This window comes from Lutzomyia longipalpis, chromosome 1 (genome assembly GCF_024334085.1).
Source record: "Lutzomyia longipalpis isolate SR_M1_2022 chromosome 1, ASM2433408v1".
NCBI lineage: Eukaryota > Metazoa > Arthropoda > Insecta > Diptera > Psychodidae > Lutzomyia > Lutzomyia longipalpis.
Genome location: NC_074707.1, coordinates 22215324 through 22239966, shown reverse-complemented (window position 1 = coordinate 22239966; position 24643 = coordinate 22215324). Strand labels below are relative to the sequence as shown.

Below are 24643 nucleotides of genomic sequence, written 5' to 3'. Positions count from 1 at the left end.
TCGTTGAATAAACTCCTTTGATACATATTTGATTTTTTTCTCATTTTAGAATATCCTTAAAAAACACGAAACAAAAATTATATTTCAATTTTTTTTGTTGATAAAGTATAATTTAAAAAGATATAAAATATTAATTGAAGCTTAAATTTAATATTGAAGCCATGCTAAAGCTACTTTTTTCGAACAGTACGATTCATTTTTATATTTATCCCAGTAATTGCATTTATTTTATTGATAAATTGGAAGCATTGATGAATTAAAAATTCCTTTGATTACATATATGGCAATTTTACGTTGCTTGCAGGAACTAATCTCCGATCTGCATGTAGTGCAGCTGCTGAATCCATTTCCCATAATAAATATTGTCTGAAATGAAAAGAAAATTGGGTTTATGATGGATTTAAAAAGAACTTACTAACTATTTATACGGAATATAAAAATCTTTTTTAAAAAAAAAGGACTTAGAAGAAAAAAGAGTTAATTGATTGAAACATTTTTATTGATCTTTCCAAGAAATATTTTTTTCTTTCATTTGAAACAGATATTACATACAATTCTAGTGATAATGAATTTATTTTACAACACAATGTTACTCACGTTTTTTTATTCTCTTCAAATCAATCAAAAATCATGTCATTTTTGCCAAATTTAAAATTTCAGCAGTTTCTTCGTATTGCCCAATTTTTTTTCTTGTTCTTATACTGTAACCAAACAAAAGAGAAGAACATTGATTTTGGCAATTTTTATTCTTCAATTACCACCAAGGTTTGTATTTGTTTTAAAGAATAGCCTATAATACAATATTTTCTAAAAAATAAACTTTACTGTCTTAATAAATTGAGAAATAAATGTTTTTTTTCTTATCGCAAAGGTGCTCCAAAAAATTACTTTACTATATGCTTCCTATTTATAACCACTTTTGTCTCATTCCATTAATAGTATTTTGTTTCTTTTTTTCTTGTTAAATTTAAATGTTGGAGATTGCATATTAGACTTGCGTTTTAGTGACAAATTTTATTTTTTTCCATTTATCCAAAAATAGAATTTTCCTTGATTTTTTTTCTTTCTCTTCAGTATCGCTGTTACTTTATAATTTAATCTATATTCTTATATCTTTTGTTTTATAATCATTTTATATTGCAAGTAAAAATACGTCTGACCCAATAGAGAAAAATAGAATTTATACTTCTTAAAACGAAAAAAAAAGAGAAAAATGTTGTCCCATGTTTATCTGTTTGCAAAAAAATTACATTAATCCTGAAACTTAATGTATTTTTTTATAATATTTATATATATAGTAATATTTTCCTTCCTCTCAGCTCACAACGTACAAAAAAAGTAATTTTAGACGTATCTCGGTGAATTTCAACTTTCTGAATGCATTTTATGTGTTTCTAATCTTCCCGGGGACGTAGTTTTTGTCAATTGTAGGCTCCTGGAGAAACATGTGGAGACACCGCTCATTCTGAGCCAAGGGATGCCCAGCAATTTTATTAATAAAAATCTCCAATCCTTTTCGTCGTTCCTCAATGAAGTTCTCATCGAAAAGGCCATCGTCTCCGCGGAAGGGCATTTGGCGTTTCCACGCTTTGCCAGGCAACGGCGGTACAACAATCTGACGGAATAAAAAAAATTAATAATAAATAAATTTGAATATAGATTTCCCTTTTTTAAAAAATTTAAAGCTTCACACATTGACTTGTTTCTTTCCTCAATACCTTGCTATCTCTCTCCAGTTCATTCCTGAGCCATTCAAAATCACTGTAACGCCGTCTTACGCTGGATTCTTTTACTTTGAAGACGGGCAGATTTGTCTGCAATAAAAAAAATCATTACGTCATATATTTATATGATTTGTAGACAAAATTCTTCTTCTCTCTCTATTTTTAAATTCTAATCAAAGCAATAACCTTGAGAAGAATTGTAACAAAAATAGCCAGCAGGTAATAATAAAATATTATTAAACATTTTGCAAAAAAATGTGTGTCAAATTGCTGATTCATCTTGCATATTATGAAGTAGGTAACATTATTTTTTAGCTCTTTGTTGAGGTAGAACAGGTAGAAGCTTTTTTTTTAGGTAATTTAATTAAAACACGAAGAGTGTATGACGCATATGAGCTAGAAAAAAATATTTCTCTATCTCACAATAACAGAATTAACCTAGAATTTTATTTTTAAGAATAATAGCTTGACTGGTATTTTTTTAAAATAGATTAGCAATAAGAACCAAAACATTATCCTGAAAAGAAGGTTTTTTGAAACAAATTGTTCAAAATGTTAAAAAAAAACACAAAGAATTATGTTGATAAAAATCGTAAAAGGAACTTTAACAAAAAAATCAATGTTTTGTATGAAAACCGTCAAATTTGCATACTAAAATAGGAAATATTTTCATAAGTCTATTTTTAAAAAATCAAAAGATCAATTAAAGAATGTTCAAATGGATATAAAAACAAAATTTTCATTCTTAAGAATTTTTCAGTTCTCTTTTAAAAATAACAAACGCTTTATTTTTTTATTTAATGAATTGAAAGAAATACTACAAATATATTTTTAATTGAAAACAATAAAACGCGGATTGAACCGAAAAAAAGTGAAAATTTTTCCCAATTATCTCTATTCAATAAGCACCCAAAAATACCAATTACGCGATTATTCATTGACGCCGATAAATTGCTTCTGTCCGGTCGGCATTATATTGCCTGTCTTTATTAATTCCAAAAAATATATATTAAGAGAGAAAAGTTGAAGATAGGAGGAGTAGAAGAAAGGAGCTGGTGCTGGGTAGGTGACATTGACCTTGGTCATAACTCGAAATCTTTTCTTTTCATTATTCAATTAGCAAGCTTATGGTGACGTTCTAGTGGGAAGAAGCACTGGATTCTAATCTAATATTATTGTACACATTATTTGCCCAAGGGACGTCATAAAGAATACGTTGCGTATAACATATTATTTATGTAGGTACTTATACATAATGTATGTATAGTTTTAAGATAAGGGGCCGTGGCAGTCAAACTGCTGCAAAAATAAGAGCATAAAAATGTGCCTGCGTAAACATTGTATATTCATTGAGGAAGAGATTATCTTTTCTTCCCAAACAGTTCCATAGTCTCCAGAGCATTGAGCGATAGCAGCAAAATTGTTTGTTCGCAATCACCGGATAAGTTTATGCGGCGGCGATTGAGATTTTTCTCGAATGACTAACTTTCTATGCTGCCTGCCTCTCGTCGTGTGACCAATGCACTTTGATTGCAAGTGCATCTCTCTTGACTAGAAAGTGTTTTGTGACTGCCCGCGACGAGAGTAGCAGCAACAGTAGCCGCTGAGATTAGCGTAAAAGAGGCGGAACAAAGAAGGAGGAATGAATGAATTACGTAAAATGTAAACTCACCCTCATCCGGACTTCGTAGTCTGTATACCTCTTCTTGCCCGCCGTCATGGAGGTCATGGGATTCACAACATCAATCTCCAGGAAGTTTGCGGGCACAGCGTAGGCATCATCCAGAGTTTGCTTCTTCACATTCAATCTCCTTGTCGCCTCAGAAGCTGTGGAATCCTCCACCATCATTTTCTCTTTTTATTGTATTTCACCACAAATCCTGTGCCTATTTTCCAACACAATATTCCAGGGGGACCTTTCACGGAAACACTTTTGTCCTTTTTAGCCACTACTTGCGGTGGTTTTTTGCGATTTTTCAATGAAAAATAGGAGAAATTAATTTTCTCGGTGTGTTCATGAAAAAAAATTTGACGTTAATTTGTCATTTTCTCATTTCATATTAGGCAGTCCAAAAAGTGCCGCATTTGTCAGTTATTTTCGAAAAAGTTTTAAAAACGGCAGACTGCCGGAAAACTCACGGAAAATCTTAGCATAATTAAATTAATTTTTAATCATCATTTTAGTCCAAGTCTATCATAAATGAGAAAAATTAATCAATTAGGAACAAAGGGATCGATAGAAAACATTTTTGAAATATTGCCGTTTTTTTGTTGAGATCGGGGTAGTTAAAAGTATGCGGCAGCCACACGGTTAGAATAAGCTAAAAGCTTTAAGCCTTCGAAAGCTGCGTTATCTTTAATCACCTGAAAAAGCTTCATACTTACCAAATAAATATGGGAACAAGAAAGGATCAAAATTATACAATTTTATTGGACTCACAAAAAATGAATTTTTTAATTATGAAAAAAAATCTAAACTCTTACATCTTGCAAATTAATTTTCATCTGAATCAACTTCAATTGTCATGTGATACCTTTCCTCTTGAATTGTATCCTTAAAGAGGCTCTTGGTCAATTCAGGGGTACACTTGACAATGTTGCGGTAGCCAGCCTTTTTCCTGCTGTGATTGTGCACAGTATTGATGGGTGACACGCACATGTCCCGGCGGAAACGGAGTCTCGCACGACATTTTGTGTAGTTCTTCGTTGAACAAACCCATTTAATTGTATTATTAGCCAAGTAGGATTTTGTATAGCAATACCCATCGTAGATTAGTTTTATCGAGTTCCGTTGACCAATTGTGAAGATTGCCTTTTTCGATGTGCACTTAATCTCATCATCTATATTTGAGGGGGAAATGAAAAAGAATTTTAGGAAAAAAATATAATTATTTCAATAAAAGATAAAATATTTTACTTTCAATATCCTAAAATTAATAAAATGTAACTTTGAGAGAAAAACCTTGTATTTCAGAGCATACTTCCAGCATTAATTATAGGTATAATATAATTGTGAGAAAGAATTAAATTGAATAAGCAAAAAATAAAAAATAAACGAAGTTAGTGAAGACGATCAAAGCATGGCTCACAAAACCAACGACCACCCGGACATTTTGGGCAGAAGGTTACAATTTTGGGTAGAACTTTCTTGTAATTCTCAAAATCGCCATTCCTTATGATGCACTCCACGCAGAAACCCTTCACACGGGTGCGCTTGATGATGCACAAAGCATGCCCATTGGGGAGCTTTTTGATAATCTGATCCTCCGGGATTGGCTTTTCCTCCTCTGTTTGCTCCTTCACGTGCATCCCACCAGAGAGTATCGTCTTCTTCACAACCATCGTATGTGGTTTCTCAGTTTTCATTGGTAATTTCGTATGTCTCATTTCTCCTGAAATAAATTGTAAAAAAATACATATTAATTAGAAGAAAAATTAATATAATAATTCTTTTGCAAAACTTAATTATTTATTGTAGAAAAATACGTTTTCTTATTTTTTATTTTATTAATTTATTTATTATTTTAAATTTGAAGCTCAAAAAATATTAAATGATGTTTCTCTATTCTGCAAGTTTCAAAAAAATATCCACGATTTTTTAGCTATTTCTTTTTCTCAAAGAAAATCCAATAAAATGGACATCTTCATTTCCGTTTATCAGATTTTCCTTTTCAGAAAAGAAAATTAGTTTCAATTCATTATCTCCTTTGAGAATAAAATCGATGAAATTGGAGAAAAAAGTTATCTCACATGTAAATATCTTTTGCATAGAGTGCAATATCCGTTTTATATTTTCTGAGCTTTATTCGCATCAATACACATTTTATTTTTCAATTTTTAATTTATATAAGGTTGCATATTTCACCTATCCCATGCAAAAATATGGTAGTTAATACAATTTATACTCTTGCATTGGACAGTTGATTTTTGCAAAAACTTTAAAGAAATGCAAAAAAAAACGTCGTGCCTTTATTATATAGCAGCTTAAAAAGTGTGTTGGTTGGATGAGCAAACAAGAGGACAGAGAATTTATTCTTGTTGCTCATTCCATACAATAACATTTACGGTCTTCTGCTTCGTCGTTGAATGGTTGTGATTGTCGCGCATCACATAGAGGGTTTTTCCAACAGCTTTGAGGGCTGCTTTGCAGTTCAATTGATTGTATTTCGTACATCTCCAGTAGATTGTCTTATCTTGCCCCTTCACCATCGCCTTCGTATAGAGGTAGTCTTTGTACACGAGCATTCCTTTCACATTGTACGAATATTGCGATGGTGGAATGGGATCTGTGGACACCACCGCCCTTGATCTTGGTTTATGGTCAGCTAAACAACGAGCAATCAATTGTTCTCGGTCTGATGCTTCAGTCTTAATAGAAATTGATGAACCTAAAAGTATTCAAGAAAAATAAAATGTTAGTTTTAAGAAAACATTTAAAAAAAAAAAACATTCAAAATAATAAAAATTATTATTTAATGTGAAGCCCCCCTAAAGTTGTTATTATTTTATATTTTATTCATTTATTTATATATACAATATTTTTTTAAACATCCGTATTCGGCTTGAAAGTAGACTTTTCTTGTGCTACTGCACCACTCTTGGCTTCGAGTAATTTTTGCTTTCTTTCATCATACAGTGCCTTCAGTGATCCCTTCTTCCTCCTTTCTGTGAGAATTTTGTGATTATGTCGACTATCTACAATTTCCAATTGTTTCCCATTGCGTCGTGTTCGTAAACGTGCTCTACATCTGAAATTATTTAAGGAGAAAAAATATTAAAATTATTTTTTTTTGTTATTTAAAAAAGCTTTTCTTACCCCAAAGGCTTAAATTGAACACAACGCCAGTAGATAGTTTCGCCACGATTGCGATGCCGTGTAAAGGGATATCCATCTAAGCACAGCTGAAAACTTCCTTTAATACTACTCACATACTCAATTGGAACTTCTCCCTGAGCTGAAATTAAAATAAATAGAAATAATTAGAACAAAATTAGAATCAATAATTTTAAATTTACAAGCTATTTCTAAGAATAAATAATAAGAAAATTTTTAATAAAGTTTATTTCATTTTATATAGATTTCGTTTTTAAGATACATAATCTTATAGAACATTAGAACTGCTTATGAATCAACCCAACACCATTTCTTATTTAATAAAAAATAATTGATAGTTACACATTAAACTAAAATCAATTTAGTTAAATAACGTGCCAATTATTAAATTGGAATTTTCATATAAAAAACCTAACTAGATAATTTTGCAACAATTTAATAAAAATTTAAAGGAAAAGATTTAGAAAATTGTGAAGTGGATTTTGAAAGATAAAATAATTTTTGTTTTTAATAAAATCTTGCTAAACTTTTTGATAAACTGTGAAAAAGAAAATGTGTAACTACCATAAAACATAATCTTTTTAATTATGTAGTATTCAAAGAATTAAAAATAAAACGTTTTAAATTTAAAGTACAAGTATACAAAAAGAGAAATTAAAAGGAGTTTATTAGTCTCTATATGATAAAACTGTTTCATTCGAGAAAAAATCTGGAAATGCGTAATCTTGAAGAAGAGGATTAAGAATTTACAGGAAAGAAGTTCCCATCAGGATTAGATAGGAAAACTTAAAAAAAAAGATTTGCCTAAAAATGTGAATAATGACGTCACTATTCTGTTACTGTCTCTTATTTTTTAAGACACGAAGCACAAAAAAATATTTTTAAAAATTAATAATATCGTCATCTGACGATTTATGATTTTTTTTCCTCTACAAGATTACGCTTATTTGTATTGAGAAATTTCCCCATACAAAATCGAATAAACTCCTTTGATTATTTAATAAAATTAAAAAGATAACGTTTTTCTTTTGAGTAGTAGTAGTGCATTTAGCGTTTCCTATTAGCGTGTTTGTTGAGAATTTTGGGTTTTGAAGCTGATGGAGTTGAAGTCATCTCCACAGTTTCAGGCACATAATCTTCCGTGTCTGCAAGTGCTTTCTCCGTGTGATTGTGTTCCCCATGGAGAACGTACACACGATTATCCTTTGTAATAATCTTTGCGGGACAATCGGTTTGATTGAAGTTGAGACAACGCCAATTGCACGTGGGTCTCCGTGAGAAATGGAAGGCAAAATGATGCCCCCCAAAGGCCACCTTCATGCCACCGAATTTTGCACTGACCAACTCCATGGGGTACGATGGACCTTCGAGGATTTTTTCAATATCCACCTTTGTTTGCTTCTTTGCCGGAGCTTTTCCTCTTTTCGGTCGTTTCTTCAACACTCTTGATGATGGATCTGAAAATGGACAATATAAGTTGTTAGTATAGTGAAGAATTCTATAGATAAGAAAATGTACAAAAAATATATAAAATAAAATAAAACATATAAAACAAAACTGAAGAAATACACATTTATTTGCTAATGGTGCTAAAAGAAAGAGAAAATGAGTAAAAATCGGCAAACTTTTGTTCTCTATATTGACTCATAGCGATTTCCTTCTGCGTCCTCTTTGAACTTGCGCAACATTCTCTTTGTTGGCGAATGATTGTGGTTTGCCATTGTAATTGTTATTCGGTACAGATCTTTACGCTCATCCGTAACTGTGGTCATAACACGTGCCCGGCACGGACCTCGAGTGGCTGACTTGTAGCGGCACGTCCAGTAGGTAGTCTTCAGGGAGGTGTTATTCTTGGAAAAGGTATACCCATCGAAGACGAGCAATTTGTGACCTCTCTGTCCACGCACATATTCCAGTGTCTGATTAAATAGCACATGTGCTGCTGATCTGTCCTCTTGAATATATTGGAAGTCTAGAAAAGAAAAATTAAATGAAATTAGCAAAATAAAATAAACGCATTGGAATATTTTAAAATCATAGTAAAAAAATGAAGAAATCAAAGTCAGAAATTCATTGAATTTGAACTTTTATCGAGAAAACTTTATTGATGTGGTGTGCAGAAAATTTTGGAGATTAAGCAAAATGTAAATTATTGGTTGTGTCAATACTGTGCGTATGACAACTATTCCTTGTAATTAATTCAGTTTCCTCATAATCTGTGATGATGCGTGCCCTACACCCGCGGCTGCGTTGCTTCGAACAGACCCAGTACTTTCGGTTTTTAATTGTTTTTGTACAAATATAGGTGAAGCCTTCATAGAGAATTTTGGGTGTCCCTCGTTGTCCAACAACATACGTGAAAATAGGTGATTTTTTAGATTTCCATCCTAGAAAGACAAAAATACATTATTAGTTTAAATGAACTTTTAAAAAATTCCAATTGTATAAATCTAATTAAAACTCATTGATTAAAACGCGAAATTATAATTTTTTTCTCTTACACATTCTTTTTTTACAATATTTTACTACAAATTAGCATTTTTTTATTTATTGTATTTTCAGGATAAAAATTTTTAAAAAGGAAAAAGAATGTTTTTTTTTTTTTAAATATATTTCTGGTTGTAAAGTAGAAATTTTTCTACTTTGGAAGTTTTTGCAAATTCCACAACTTCAAGTGGGTGTGAATGCTATTTGTGATCTTGACCATTTCTACTCCATTGAAAATTTTCGACACGGCCCGTGCTTTGCATTTGTGCTTTTGGAAATGGCTACAGCGCCAATTGATTGAATCATGCGACAGACGATCCTTTACAAATTGGTAGCCATCAATCACAAGGCAGCGGTACCCACGTTGAGTCCTATCGAACACAGCTTCATCCATATACCCTGAAAATATAGATACCATTAAATTAGTATAAAGAAGAGCATCCTGTAATATTAATTAAAAAATTAGATAACATGAAATCTACAATTTATCAAAAACAATAAATTTCCTTCAAAGGATTTCTTAAAGATAATTTTCTTTTTATTAATACCACACAGTACATACATTTAAATCCTCATTCATCATCTCTAAAATTCCCACAATCCGGCTCATGGTTGTGATTGGCATTTCTAATGTAGATTTTATTGCTGTCTGCATATGTTACGACTTTTGCAGGACATACTTTGGAGCGCATTGCCGAACAACGCCAATAAGTACATCTGTAATTGCCTTTATTCCGCACAAATGAATATCCGTCAACGACTAACTTTGGACAATTTCTCTGTCCAGACACAAAGGTCAGGTGCTTCACATATTTGAACTTTTTATCTGTAAAAGAAATAAAATTATGTTAGTTTTAATAAAGAAAAATATTTAAAAGAAAAAAATAACATCTAAATTGATGAAATCTTCATGGAGTTAAATTGTTAAATCAACATCGATTTATTCTTTTTTCTTGTAATATTCGTGTAAAGAGAAAGAATGTGAGATTATTGTTTCTTTTCGTCTTCTACATGTCATTCACGTAAAACCCATCCCTGTTGTTTATCTCTGGATCAGGAGGATGGTTGTGAATTTGATTCTTCAGTATGATTTCACGGTAATTTGCCGACGTGATCACGCGAGCTTTGCACTTGTGGTAACGATTTCTCGAACATAGCCAGTATGTGCGTTCGCAATTGCCATTATTCCTGAAGTATGAATAGCCTTTGAGGATAAGCCTTGGACGACCTTTCATACTACGGGCAAAATGTATTTCCTCCGTTTCTGGCTTTCCATCGGCGGTCATTAAACCTAAAATCCAGAAAGAAAATGCATCATATTAGTACAAAATTAGTTAGAATTATTAATATAGCACAGCTAGATGCTACTAATATAATAAATTAAAATCACCAACAGTGGAAGCTTTTATTAATATTTTCATCTTTCTTTTTTCATTAGAAACATTTTTAAACTGGAGATTTTTTTTTACAAAATAATTCTTGTTAATTTGGGTTTCTAATTTATATTTGCTTGTTTTAATGTTTTTGTCAGTCAGCTTGAGTTTCTGTTGAACACTGCCTTTAAAAAAATAAATGATGATCAATATGGAAACTTGAAACAATTTTTAAAAATAAATCTTTCATTTTCTTTAAATGGACAAAATAGTTTATCCGTTTCTGCATGTGTAGAGCCTGATTCGAGAAATGAGCCTACATACATAAATCTTTAGAAGTCTTTCTGGATTAAACTCATCAAATATTTGCTCAAAAATGTAAACAATTACATCACAATTGTGTTTTATAACTCCGTGTGAAACGTTCACGCTAATGTTTTATCGACGATTTTTCTTAAGACTTTTGAAACATTTTTATGTAGCTTCTGCTACATAAAATCTGCTTTTTGTCCAGAAATAAATTTTCCTGTGGATATCTTCATGGGAAATTAAAAAAAAATACTAATACATCGATGAAACATAAGCGCAAATATTTCAAACATTGAAAGAGTTAAAAAAAAACAATGGTGATGATTCTGAGGATATTTTAAAATCATTTTTTAGATTCTCTGCAGATTATGTGTTTTTAAGCTGTTTTTATGATAATGGAATTTTTCCATACAGAAACGGGTTAACTTCTTTATCATTATTTTTTAACTTTCAAATTTTTTGGTAATTTCATATTGACTATCTCATATTTTTCTTTCAACGTTTATTTGTAATTTCCAGCCAATTCATAGCAAGAAAGAATTTCATTTATATTATTTGTCCTCATAATATTTTTTATGTTGTATGTGTTGAGGAACTCCGGCGGATGATTGTGTATGATTAATTTCCCAAAGTACAAGGAATTGCTATTCCATTTGGTCACAAGTTTGACGCCGCATTTGGTTTTACAGTACATATGGCAGGACCAGTACATTTTATCGGCGTATGCATGACTACGATGAAATGAGTTATTCCTGAAGATAATTTTTGGTTTTCCTTGACGACCATAAATATATTCCCAAAGCGGTACAGAAACTCTTTCTTTGTATGTAATATCTAAAAGAGAAAAGAAAAATTGTATTAGAGAAAAAAATTTAAAAAGATATGGTTTAATTGGTTGATAATATAAATTCAGATTTTTAGTGATGTTCAAATTTTCCTTCTCGACCTTTACATAATTTATTTCTTATCATTTCTCTGTAACATCCTTTTTTTTTGGAATCCAGACAGTTTATTAAAAAAAATCAAGATTTCTTACTAGAATTGAAACTAAACTCTTGTTCATTCTCAGGGTGTAAATGGTAATTTGAATCACTACAAGTCGTAATGATACTTGAGTGAAATTGGATAAATTGGATCGTGCGTATGTTGTGGAACTGCTACGCGAATTGTATTATTTTTCGTCACAATTCTTGCTCTGCATTTTTGCCGATAGTACTGTGAACACTTCCAGCTTCGCGATAGATGCCCCGGCTGTAGTTTATCATTTGGCGTGTAAGTATTTCCCTCGTGAAGAATTAAATTTGTACCACGCTTCGATGGTACATAAACAATTGATGATTTTACATCTGCAAATGAAAAAATATTTATATATTAGTTTAAAAGCATCCTCAATAATAAATTTAACATATTTTATGTGCTAAAAATAGAAAATATATAATGAAGATATTAATTAATTTGACCATTTATTTAGATTACAAATTGCTCTGCATTGTATTATACATCTATTCATTTGGGGAATGATTGTGGTGCCTATAGGAAAGCTTGACAAGTTCAATTCCATTTACAAGCCTCGTAATGGCACGTGCTTTGCAACCATCTCTGCGGAATCGGCTACATCTCCAGTTAATTGAATCGAGAAATTGCTTGTCTTTAACATATTTGAATGAATTGTAAATGAGCGTACGTGACCCACGCTGAGATAGTCCAAAGAGAGCTCGATCGCCTGAAAATATAAACATAGATAGATATGTTAGTAATTTAATTTTAACAAATCTAACTTTAAATAATTTTAAAAAAAGAGTAAAGATAAATGTCTTTTTGATTTTTTATTTTTTTCTCCCATTTTGGGAAACACCTATTATGCTTAGACTAACTTTCATATAGCACATTATACAAGAAAAAGTTAAATGTTTAATGAAACACCTTTTTTTTCTTAGCAATTAAAGTTTATCCTCTGACGCTATTGTTGCAGTAAAAATAAATTGTACTGATAAAATTGAAGAAAAAAATGGTTTTACATGAGATTACAAGATAATAAATATCTTAAAAATTATTAAAACTAAGAGGGACTTTAGTAAAATTAAAAAAAGGTATAAACTTTATCGCTAATTTAACTAATCTAAAGTATTTATTTTTTACATTAATTTTCAAGTTTTGAAACTTTTTTTAGCATTATTGTGTTAAGCCACATCCTTTTGGTTTTATCGCAACTGCAATTTACCACACAGATCATCTATGTCATCAACTTCTTCTCATGTTCCTCCTTTAAATTCAAATACTGCATATCCTTTTGCATTTCAGGTTCATGCGTATGCTCAGGGCCAGATATTCTAATTGATGGTGCATTGTTATTCTTCGATGTGACCACAGTTGCTCGGCAATGGTATTTAACATACCGCGAACATCGCCAAAAAATATGTTTTGAGCTCTCGCGATTCGACACATATCTGTAGCCATCGTGAACAAGCATATCACGACCTCTCTGTGTTTTGACATAGTACAAAAATGTTGATTTGAAATCTGAAAAGAAGAAAAAGAACAAAATATTAGTAAGAAATATTTAAAAAAAATTCTGCTATAGAAGGTAGATTTACATTTCAAAACACGGGGGATTTGTTTTTACATGAATAATGCTATTACAAGAGAACATTCATTTATTTTGTGAATTTGAATTTTTCTTAATTGTAGCCCAATTTGGTCATCTAGTGCTTCTTAATTTTAGATGATTTGAGGATCTTCCCATGATTGTGAGGTGAGCACTTTGTGATGTGCCGTGTATTGTTGTCAATTATTGTGTGGAGTCGACTGCGACACTTGAATTTTGTCGTGTACTCAACACATCTCCAGTAAGTCTTATTCCCTTTGGTTACTTTTTCCGGCAAATAGCAATTCCCATTGTATTCCAAGTGAATCTTCCCCTTTTGACTCCGAATAAACATGATATCTGATTCTCCGTCAACTTCTGAAAAGAAAAAACATCAAATTCAATTAGTCAGGGAAGTTACAAAGCTACATAATAAAGTTTAATGAAAAAACTGATGAAGATTTTCTCAAGTCTGATCATTTCTTTTTATTGAATACGCAGGAAGAGATAAAAGGGAAAAAAATATGCGACAACATGATCATGTTAGGGAGGGAGGTCTAAAACTGCGTGGTTGAAGATGAAAATTCAAATTCTTCCAGACGTTCCCGCTTGAGCGGTGCATGTTTGTGGAGTCTACGAATGTAAACGAAAGTTGCAGGTTCTGTCTTCAGCATCAATACCCGAGCAGGACATTTCAATTTCTTCGATGCCATATAACTACATCGCCAAAGTGTCTTTTCCGTTGAGTCCGTCATCACCAAATACCTTATGCCATTCACAATAATTGCAGGTCTACCACGGGAGGATTTTGTGAAAATCACATTGAGATCATCACCTGAGAAAAGAAAAATAATAAAAAATTGTTAGAAAAAAATATAAAAAGGAAAAAGAATATTATTCTACTCCGGGAATAAAATGATTAAAACGGGATTTCAAATGGATTTATATTTTGTTTTAAATCTTTTTCTTTAATAAAAATTCTTCACAACATGATTGTGCTCATGGAGCATTCTCCCATTTTCAGCTAATTCATTGACAATTATTATAGCTGGACACTTGGTGTAGTAATAGTTTGAACATTTCCAATATTGCTTGGTGCCTCTCTTGCGATTCCTAAAGAATCGTACACCATTGCAAACGAGCAAGAGACGTCCTTTGTGCTTCGATGGAACGTACTCTATTTTCAGACCGCCTAAAAGAGGAAAAAGAAAATTAAAAATTAGAAAAATATATAACTTAAAAAAAATTATTAAACCACCAATATGTGGCAGTTTAGTAGGTTTAGTAAAGAAAAGACTGTACGAGTATTTACATGAATTCTATATCTCTTCTGACATTTGTCTTAACGCTATTTTAGTTTTTTCTTATAATCGAGGATGATTGTGAAATTTAATAAATGAATATTTATCAGCTGCAACATCATAAATTCCCCGAGCTCTGCAACCTTTGCGGAAAGATGCGCACTTGTAGTAAACTTTGTTGGTACTTCGAGAACTAATCACATAACGATAGCCATTGCCAATAAGGGGATTTCCATGATAAGATCTACTTGATGAGTAAAGGCCTGAAAAAAATATCAAATAGAGTTATTAATAAAAAAAAATTATAAATATATGAAAAAGTAAATTATTTAAAAAAAAAAACTCATTTAACCACCAATATTTGGCAGTTTAGTATTTTTCAGTAAAGAAAAGACTGTATGAGTATTTACATGAATTCTATATCTGATTTTTTTTTAACTTAATGCTATTTTATCTTATAATCGAGGATAAACAGCAAAACATCTTGTAAGTTATCCCTACAGTTCTGGATCATCTCATCTTGAAGATTTTATGGTTTCCTCAATCGAGGATGATTGTGAAATTTAAGTAATGAATATTTATTAGTTGTAATATCGTAAACTCTCCGAGATTTGCAACCTTTGCGAAAAGATGCACACTTGTAGTAAATTTTGTTGCTTTTACGAGAGCTAATCACATAGCGATAGCCTTTTACAGTGAGTGGATTACCATGATAAGATTTAGTTGATGCGTGAGAACCTGAAAAAGAATTTTAAACAGAATTATTAATATAAAAAAAATAAAAAATAATAAATATAATTAAAAGTAAAAAAAAAACACGCCAAAGGTATGACTTAAAAATGAAATTTAGCACCTCTGGGATGTGGAATTACAATAGAATTTTATTGATGATCAGTGCACATGTTTTTTTTTCTTTCTAAACATTAGGAAGAACCGGATGGTTGTGAATGTTCTTAAGTCTGCACACTTCGGAATCAAAAAGCTTCGTTATGGCACGTGCTTTGCAACCGGTATGCCATTTGGTGCACTTCCAGTAGATCTTATTGCCATGGCAATTATTCCGAATATAGCGATGCCCATCGTGAATTAGCAGATGATTCCCACGTCCCGACTCCTGATACGTTATTTTGTACCCAACTGATTCTGCAGACAGGTCCTTTTTGCATGATTTCCTCTTGATTTTCCACTGATCAAAATCCAAATCTGATGTTTTCAGCTCGATAATGCTCACATCTTGGTAGATGAAAGAGAAGTTAAAAGAAGAAAACTTAAATTAGTTACAATTAAATACTTAAATATAAAACAATTTTGATACACATGCCAATAAAAAATCAGTTTTCTTTCTTATATATTTCTTTTTTTTTAATTTTTTTTTTTCATTGTCATATGTATCCAGAACATTTTGCAATATTTTAATTATTTTTTCTTATCATATTTCAACAATATTCTATTTTTCTGAATTTCTTTCATTTTTCTTACAATTCATAAGCTTAGATAAAAATTTTTAAGGGATTGTGAATTATCCCTAAAAAATCATTTATTAATTAAGTCTTGAGAGCTCAATGCTCATGTTTTCTTGTGTAAAGTGATACATGATTGTGATATTTTGTCCGAGAAATTAAAATTTCTTCTCCTTTGTCTTTAATTGTAACTGCTCGTGCACGACACATTGAACTTCCCTGAAAAAAAAATGAAAAAAATCCATTAGAATAAAGAAAAAAGAACTTTTTTTTTAAATCATACCTTTCGCGAACATATCCAGTAAGTTTTATCTTTTGAGATTCGATTTTTAACAAATGTGAAATTATCGAGAATAAGTAGAGTTGATCCCCTCTGACCCTTCACAAAGCTCACGGGGTAACGATCCTCTTCACTTAGAATCACTTGAAGTTCTTTTCTGTTACCTAAAAGAAAATTTTAAATTTTATTAGTAAAAATTTAAAAGATTTACATTAAAAAAGAAAATCTACAGAAATAATAAAATAAAAACTATTATAAAGTTTCAGATTTCATTGATTTATTTTCTTAACAACAATGTATTGAAAGAATTTCTTCTTTCTCAAATTGTTTGTCTTAGAAGGGACTGTGATTATGGGTGCTACATCGAATTATAGCTGATTGTACACCATCTTCGTACACCGTCACAACACGTGCCTTGCATTTGCACATTGCAGCTCTAGCGCATGACCAATAGGTTTTTAATCCAGACACTTTATTCTTCGTGAAGCTATAGTCACCAATTTTTAGCTTTCTACTCCCCCGGAAGCCAGTGATAAAGGACAGATTTGTATGTTCTGAAAAGAAATATTGAAGAAAAAAAAAACAAAAAGATTAATAAAAGTGAAATGATATAAATTTATGAAGAGAAAGTAATTTTGCTGTAGAATAGTTGCGAACGAAGAAAATCAAGAGAAAATTTTATTAGAATTCACAAATACAGAGTTTCAGTGTTTCATTGCAATTGGGAGCCGGATCTAATTTGCTTGAGACTCCCATACTTCCGGGGCTCTCTGATGACTTCGTGATTGTGTCGTGGATTCAGCACAAACATCCGATCATTCTTTGTCCGTATTCTTGCGCGACATTTAAATACGGAATATTGTGTACAACGCCAGTATGTTATATCCCCACGAAAGACATGCCGATTGAATACATAGTTGTTGTGCACTAACTGTTTCGATCCGTATTTGCTTGTCATGTAGGATGCCTCACTTATTTCTAGAATTCAAAAAGAAAATAAGAAAAATTTGTTAATAAAATATTTCTAGAGAAAATTACAAAAGTATTTGCATTGAAGAAATTTTCATGAGACGAGATAAATTTCATTTTATTTATTTCCTGAAATTTTTATATTTACATGATTTTCTTTTTTTTTTTTTGTAATAGTCCTACAAAATAGTTTATGAAAACTTTTCTTCTATGCAAACAGCAATCCAATAGCTGAGAGTCTTCTGCAACTGATCAATGCTTCTGAAAAAAAAGAAGAATATTTCTTTCGTTAGAATTGGGTAAAATTTTTATATTTTCCTCAACTCACATTTCACTCAAGTTCATTTTATTGATTCCATAATGGCATCCGTGCAGTCTGGTGTGTGCTCCGACATTACTTTAATTGATCCCCCTTTGAGGTCACTGAGAACTAATTGAGCACCACAGGATGCATTAATGCACCTCCAGTAGCTCCGAAAGGCTCTTCCCATGTATTTCTTGTAAATTTTTGAATGTAGATGCATCACATCGTCCTTTATATCAGCATCAATGTAATTAAATGTTTCCTTTTCCTGTTTTTCCTGTTTAACAGCTTTCAATCCTAAAAAAAAATTATAAAAGAAAAGTATTAGTAAATCATTTGCAATTTTACTTTACAATTTTCAAAAATTAAGGAAAGAGAAATGTGTTTTTTAATAAAATTTATTATTCTGACATTGTTTCCAGTCTATTTCGCACCAAATTTCTTGCGTTTTTGCTCTTCAACCCCATCCCATAGGTCAATCGTCTCATTGGCTTATGGCAATGAACTGAATTTGTCACAATAACTTCCGAATTCTTCGTCACAATTAATCTTGCTTTACATTTGAGTAATTTCGAGTGGGAACACCTCCAATATGCACGATCATTGAGTTCATGATTTTTTGTAAAGACATGATCTTCGAAGAGTATTTGTAGCCTTCCCTGTGATGACATTATGTACTCGTACGTTGGGGAGACATTTTCACCTAAAATGATAATAAAATAAAAATAAAAATAATTTATTAATCGACGAATGGCTGAAAAGAATAAATTATAAATCTTCTACATTTTAACATAGTTTTGTTCTTCATTTATATTGAATTCAATGAAAGCTTTATTCTTTGTTGTAGCATATTATAAAAATGAGGAGAAAAGGTATCACTTATAAACTATAATAATTTCAAAGTCTTTTAAAATAAATTCTCGAAGATTTTCATGCGCCATCCTTCTTCATGTTGTTAATTTTTGTCTTTAGATACGACAATACTGACTGCTCGTTCATATCCATACAACTCCTTTTGCACACTTGAACAATGTGAACTGCAATGAAAAACATTTTAAAAAAATATTAATAGTAATTCAAGTTTATACAAAAGACATGATCATTGCGTACTTATGAGAGATTTTAGTTTAACAGGATCCAACAATGTCAGATTAACATTGTACTTCTCTTTGCACGCAAGTAGAGCTTCTTCCCCAAAGAGCAAATCAGCCAAACGCGACGTATAAACTGGTGGTTTATTGGTAAAGATCGATATAAGATCCTTCTTTGAGACATACACAACGCTGCCGCTGTGCAAAGGTATAAGATCAGTTGCTGAAATGATAAATAAATCCAAAATATGTTACTAAAAATGTACAATAAAATAACAAAAATTTTTTTAAAAAAATCCTCAAGACAAGTAATATATAGTTTATCTTATAGACGAGAAATTTTATTGAGTTCAATATTTAATTTAAAAAAAAAAAAGAAAAGAGATCTCTTATATTGTAGTAATTATTGTTCCATCAATATCCAATTCAACTTTCTTCTTTATCGTCCTCTTCTTTCGTTTTATAATATCAGCATGTGTGTGCAATTTATTAATTGGCGTCACGATGTCACCAATGGTGTAAATTCGCGCTCGACATTTTTTATTCCACCATTGATTGCAACGCCAGATCCTTTTCTCAATACCATTGCTTAGTTGGACAAATTTGTCAAAAATAAACGGTTGTCCCATGTAAATGACCTGATCTTTGCCACGCATCGTACGCTCGTAAATTGCAGCAGCACATCCTGTAAAAAGGAAGAATAAATTTTACATGTTAGTTAATAAATTACTAAAGATCACTAACACAACACTTAAACAGAGACACCGCAAGCCCAACAAATTTTATACTTTCAGTATCATAGCATTTTTCTTTTATTTGAAGAGCAATGTACATTCATTCTCTCACATCTAAGTCTATAGGATACAATTTCTTCTTTTGCAATTTCTTCGTTGGCGCCTCATGATCATGTGCACAGACCCGTGTGTACACATACTTATTATCTAAACTTGTCATGACTCTCACTGAGCATTTATGAAGGTATCGTCCAGCACATGCCCAATACTTTCGATTACCCCGACTACGTTCGTAATTGAAAACATATCCGCAGTAAACCAACTGTGGGCAGCCTTTGTTGCTCATTACAAACCGTAGTTGTTCTAGAATAAAATTAAAGAAAAAAAAAAGAGAAAAGAACATTAATCTAAAGGGAAATGCAACAATTCATCATAATTAATTCATCATTTACTTGTGTTATAAAATGAATGAAATCTTCGTTAGTTTCATGAGAAAATCTCTCTCAATTGAATGACTTTTATTTATTTTAATTGCTTATTTTAAGAATTTTTGAGTGATTGTGTGGACGCTTTCCGAGTTTAATAGCTCCATCAGTTTTGGTCACGCATCGAGCATTGCATTGGATTTTCTTATTTCCATGTCCACTCGTACACACCCAATTTGTGCATGTTTTGAATGATGCTTCCTTTGTGTACGTATACCCTCTAAAGTTGAGCAATTCCCTTCCTTTTGGGTTTTTTGTAAATATCAATTTTGCATTTTGTATCCAAACAGCAGTTGGAGGTGAACCTGCAACAATAAATCATATTTATGTTAGAAAAATTATTAGAATGTTCTAAATTTTAATATTCAAAATTTTACTTTGTCAAGAAAAGATCATTTTGCATGTTTTTTTTTTAATTCGTCTTTTATATATTTTTTATTCTCCATTCATGAGACTCTGAATATTTATTTTGGGCGGATCATGATTATGTGGTATTTTTCCAAATTTATAATAACCAGATTGATTTGTTATTACTCGTGCAGAGCAGAATTCCCATTTTCCGGTCTTTGAACACTTCTTGGCTGCTTTGGAACATATCCAATTGATTGTATTGGAGAAGACTGCCTTCTTCCTGTACATATATCCATTTATATAGAGATTTGTCCCGTGCTTCCTATTTGGTACGAGTTCAAATTCTCCAAATAACCACCCTCCTGCAATGGAATAGAAAATTTTAAATAAGCAATACAAGTCACATTAATTTCACATTAATTAGTCCTACACAGACTATAAAGACTTTCTTCTACTGGTGTGCAATTCATCATTTATTTCTTCCCAATATTCATTTTCCGACCATTTTGAATTTTATCCGTTTCAGGTGGATGGGTGTGCGCACCAATGCACCACGGAGCACGACCGGGCTTGAGAATTATTCTACTGCGGCAATTGTATTTTGTACATCCAATGCATCGCCAGTAGTGACCACGATTGTGTCGATAGAGGTATTCTCCGATGACTAATAGTGGATGACCGCGTTGACTGCATATGAAATCCAGACCTTGAATATGCAAAATATACCCGCGCTGTCAGGCAAGTGTCTAACACCAAAACAAAGACCTCCTCATATTATAAGCCTTTTTCTGTAGAAATTCTTTTCTCTGTGCCCTTGTGGCACATATTTCAGGCATACTGAGGCCCTCTAGACCAAGTTGCGCTATTGACTTAAGTCTTTTGGGCTAAGGAAGGTACTTTGCCTGTATCACTCCTTCGGGGGTGTATGAACATTTGGAGGTTGTGTACGAAAGATTAGCGAAAAGTAGTCAATTAGTCACAATATGAACCCAAATGGCGAGATCCTGCCCGACCCAGGGGAAGGTAGCTCCAAGGTGCCCCTAGCTAACAGTAAGGATGCACAGGAGACTACCGGTACCCCGATGGATGAAGACACGACTGCAACCGCAGTTTCGGCTACAGGCGCTGATATTTACAAACACTTCGTGAAGGCCCGCACGAAAAGGAAGCGGAGTCCTGCGGCGTCGTCTAGTGGTAGAAATAAGATCCAGGATCAGAATAAGCCGGTGACAACAAAAAATCGCTTCTCTCCTCTCTCTGATGATCGTGATAAGGGAAAGGCAGCCAATGCTGCCAAGACTACGGAAGCTTCAGAGAAACCGACACCCATGTATATCCGTGGCAGTGACAACATTCGGAATGTCCCTTTGTCTATGGGCAGGCTGGGCATTAAGAACTATGACGTTAAGATCCTGAAAAGAGGTCTTGAAGCAAAGCTACAGCTACAAACTGTAGATGACTACAGAAAGGTGCAAAATTCTTTCGAGAAGGACAAAATTACATTTTTTACGTACCAGCTGAAGAGCGAGAGATCCCTCAGAGTGGTGATCAAGGGTCTATTTCCGGAAATGGAGTGTGATGAGATTAAGAAGGAGCTGCTAGCGCTGGGATTCCGGCCTAGACATGTCTCAGTAGTTAAAAACTTTCGTGGCGAAAAAACAGGAATATTTCTACTTGAACTTGAGCCAGGTAATGTGAAATCCGCTAATGGTTCCCACCACCCGATATATGATCTCAAGCGGTTCATGCACCTTGTGGTTGCGGTGGAAGAGCCACGAAAGGCAAAGGCGCCTGTCCGGTGCTACAACTGCCAAGAATATGGCCATACGAAGAATAAATGCAGCCTTAATACAATCTGTGCCACGTGTGCGGGGTCACACAAGACCGATGAATGTACCATAAACAGAGAGGATCAAACTGCCCGAAAGTGCAACAATTGTGGGGGCAACCATGCAGCCAGCTGGAGAGGATGTGGCGTTTATAAGGGGTTCTTGGAAAAAATGAACCCCAAGCAACGCAGAGAATTCAGAGTGGCAAGAAATAATCAAGTTCAAAATACCCGGAATGCAGATGAAAACAATGAACATCTTACCTATGCGGATGTGACTGCAAACCGCCCAGGCGGCAGTGATCCTCGTCGTCGTGATGAAGTTATGCAATTGATCTTTATGATGCAGTCCAATATAAACGCGATGCAGATCAACATGAGCGAAATGCTACGGAAACAGAACACTATGGAGGAGAGCATAAAATCCCTTACGGGAGCGTTGAATGAATTGCTTAGTCGTAAATGATGATGAAGCTCGCTATTTGGAATGCCAATGGACTCTCTCAGCATAAGCTGGAGGTCGAGAAGTTCCTGTTTGACCACGATGTTGATGTTATGCTCATTTCTGAGTCGCACTTTACGTCCAAAAATTTCTTCTGCATTAGAGGTTATGTTACATACGACACAAAGCACCCGGACGGCAAAGCCCATGGGGGCACAGCAATTATTGTTCGAAGGAGTCTACAACATTATGAGCTGCCCAAATATTGCTTAAGAAATCTTCAGGCAACTAGTATAGCACTGCAAAGTCACAATGGTACATTCACAATCTCTGCCATTTATTGTCCCCCGAGATTTGTTCTGGATGAGTCAGAATATGATGCTTTCTTCGGGTCGCTTGGCGATAAATTCCTCATCGGGGGTGACTTCAATGCGAAACACACCTTCTGGGGCTCACGGTTGATCAATCCAAAGGGCAAAAAACTCCTGAAAGCCATAAACAAAAACAACTTAGATGTATTATCAACTGGAGAACCCACATATTGGCCCACTGACCTCCGCAAGACACCTGACCTCATCGATTTTGCAATTGTGAAAAATGTAAACACCAATTTGGCCTCTATCAAAACGTGCTTTGAACTGTCATCCGACCACTCGCCGTTAATTGTCACGCTCGGGGAGAAACCTAGCAACGTTACAATTCAAAATTTCAAATTAACGAATAGCAGAACTAATTGGACGTTATACAGAGAATTTTTGGAGGAAAAATGTAATGAGAATGTTGCTTTGAGGTGCGGTGCTGATGTTGAGAGGGCCGTAGATGACTTTACATGTGTATTGAGGGAAGCTGCTCAGTTTGCCACCCCCAAATGTTCTGTGAACTCTAAAAAGTCCCACTTCATATCATCCACTGAAATCAAGGAGCTGATTGCGGAGAAGCGAAGAACCAGAGCGGCATTTCAAAGGACGAGATCCCCGGAAGCTAAGAGAATGTGGAATAGTTTGTCAAAGAGGCTGAAGGATCTAATGAAGGTTGAAAGAAGTGAGAATCTGCAGAAATTCCTGGGTGGGTTGTCCCCGAAAGCAAGTGATGGTTATTCTCTATGGAGAGTACTGAAAGGTGTCAAAAAGCCCAAGATCCCGGAGCCACCGGTAAGGAAGAGCAACATGTCCGTGTGGGCCCGAAGTGACTCTGAAAAGGCCAAATTATTCGCCGATCACCTTGCTGAGGTGTTCACGCCGTATCCTGCTGCAGATGGTGGACATCCCGACCCTTTGCCTGCCCCGGTGCCATTGTCGGTCATGGAGCCATGGTCGAATATTAGAGTCTCCCAGGTGAGATCTGTTATTAGGAAGGAAATCAATCCCAAGAAGACCCCGGGGCATGATCAAATAGATGGGTACATGTTGAAAAAGATGCCCGACAACTGTGTGAGGATGTTTACCTTCATATGCAATGCAATTATGAATTTGGGATACTTTCCCTCATCATGGAAATTGTCTACGATTGTCATGATCCCTAAACCTGGTAAGGATAGCACAATTGTTTCTTCATACCGACCGATCAGCATCCTGTCGACGCTTTCCAAGCTCTGTGAGAAGCTCCTGTTGAAGAAGATGAGAATTGTTCTCGATCGTCACGGCATCATACCGGCACATCAATTTGGATGCAGGGCAGGGCACTCCACGGTGGAGCAGGTGCACAGAGTGGTGGCGGAAGTTCAGCGGGCCCTGGAGGGGGGCAATTTCTGCAGTGCTGTTTTCTTGGATGTCGCACAGGCGTTCGACAAAGTTTGTCATGAAGGCCTGCTCATAAAGATCCAACAGTGGCTTCCTCAGCACTTCCATGCTTTCCTGCAGTCTTATCTGTCTGATAGGAAGTTTCGAGTTAGGCATCGCGCGGAGATCTCTGGACTCCGTGGTATTGGCTCTGGAGTGCCCCAGGGCAGCGTTCTTGGGCCTGTTTTATACCAAATATTTACTGCGGATCTCCCAAGATCGGATCAGGTGACCGTGGCTACGTTTGTGGACGACACAGCACTTTTGTCTACCCATTGTAACCCGAATACAGCGAGCCGTGAACTGCAG

The 24643-nt window shown here is 33.8% G+C and overlaps 2 protein-coding genes across 34 annotated transcripts in view; both read right to left on the bottom strand.

Annotated features, from left to right (window-relative positions):
• Positions 1-481: 481 nt before the first annotated feature.
• Positions 482-3781, bottom strand: LOC129797088 (sorting nexin-12). Its single transcript, XM_055839389.1, has 3 exons — positions 3397-3781; positions 1719-1814; positions 482-1615 (listed from the first exon to the last, which is right to left on the bottom strand). The coding sequence occupies exons 1-3, from the start codon at positions 3571-3573 to the stop codon at positions 1385-1387; spliced, it is 504 nt and encodes a 167-aa protein (XP_055695364.1). The 5' UTR covers positions 3574-3781; the 3' UTR covers positions 482-1384.
• A 368-nt stretch (positions 3782-4149) lies between these two features.
• The window catches only part of LOC129797086 (modifier of mdg4-like), a 28932-nt gene continuing 8438 nt past the window's right edge, over positions 4150-24643 (bottom strand). The window contains exons 5-6 of one of the 33 annotated variants that reach the window (XM_055839350.1): positions 6541-6679; positions 5509-6472 (exon numbers count right to left, since the gene is read on the bottom strand). In XM_055839350.1, the coding sequence (XP_055695325.1) occupies positions 6268-6472; positions 6541-6679 (344 nt within the window). In that variant the 3' untranslated portion in view covers positions 5509-6267. Of the gene's footprint in view, positions 4566-4672; positions 5117-5508; positions 6473-6540; positions 6680-6771; positions 8531-8627; positions 8946-9026; positions 9445-9561; positions 9872-9961; positions 10337-10436; positions 11562-11641; positions 12451-12538; positions 14876-15320; positions 15351-15468; positions 16292-16355; positions 16517-16612; positions 16907-17001; positions 17331-17424; positions 17583-17649; positions 17923-18007; positions 18329-18432; positions 18663-18735; positions 18940-19030; positions 19402-19504; positions 19814-19902; positions 20241-20339; positions 20649-20731; positions 20993-24643 lie in introns of those variants that run through there. The other 32 variants (XM_055839384.1, XM_055839368.1, XM_055839373.1 and 29 more) reach the window with 32 other exon arrangements.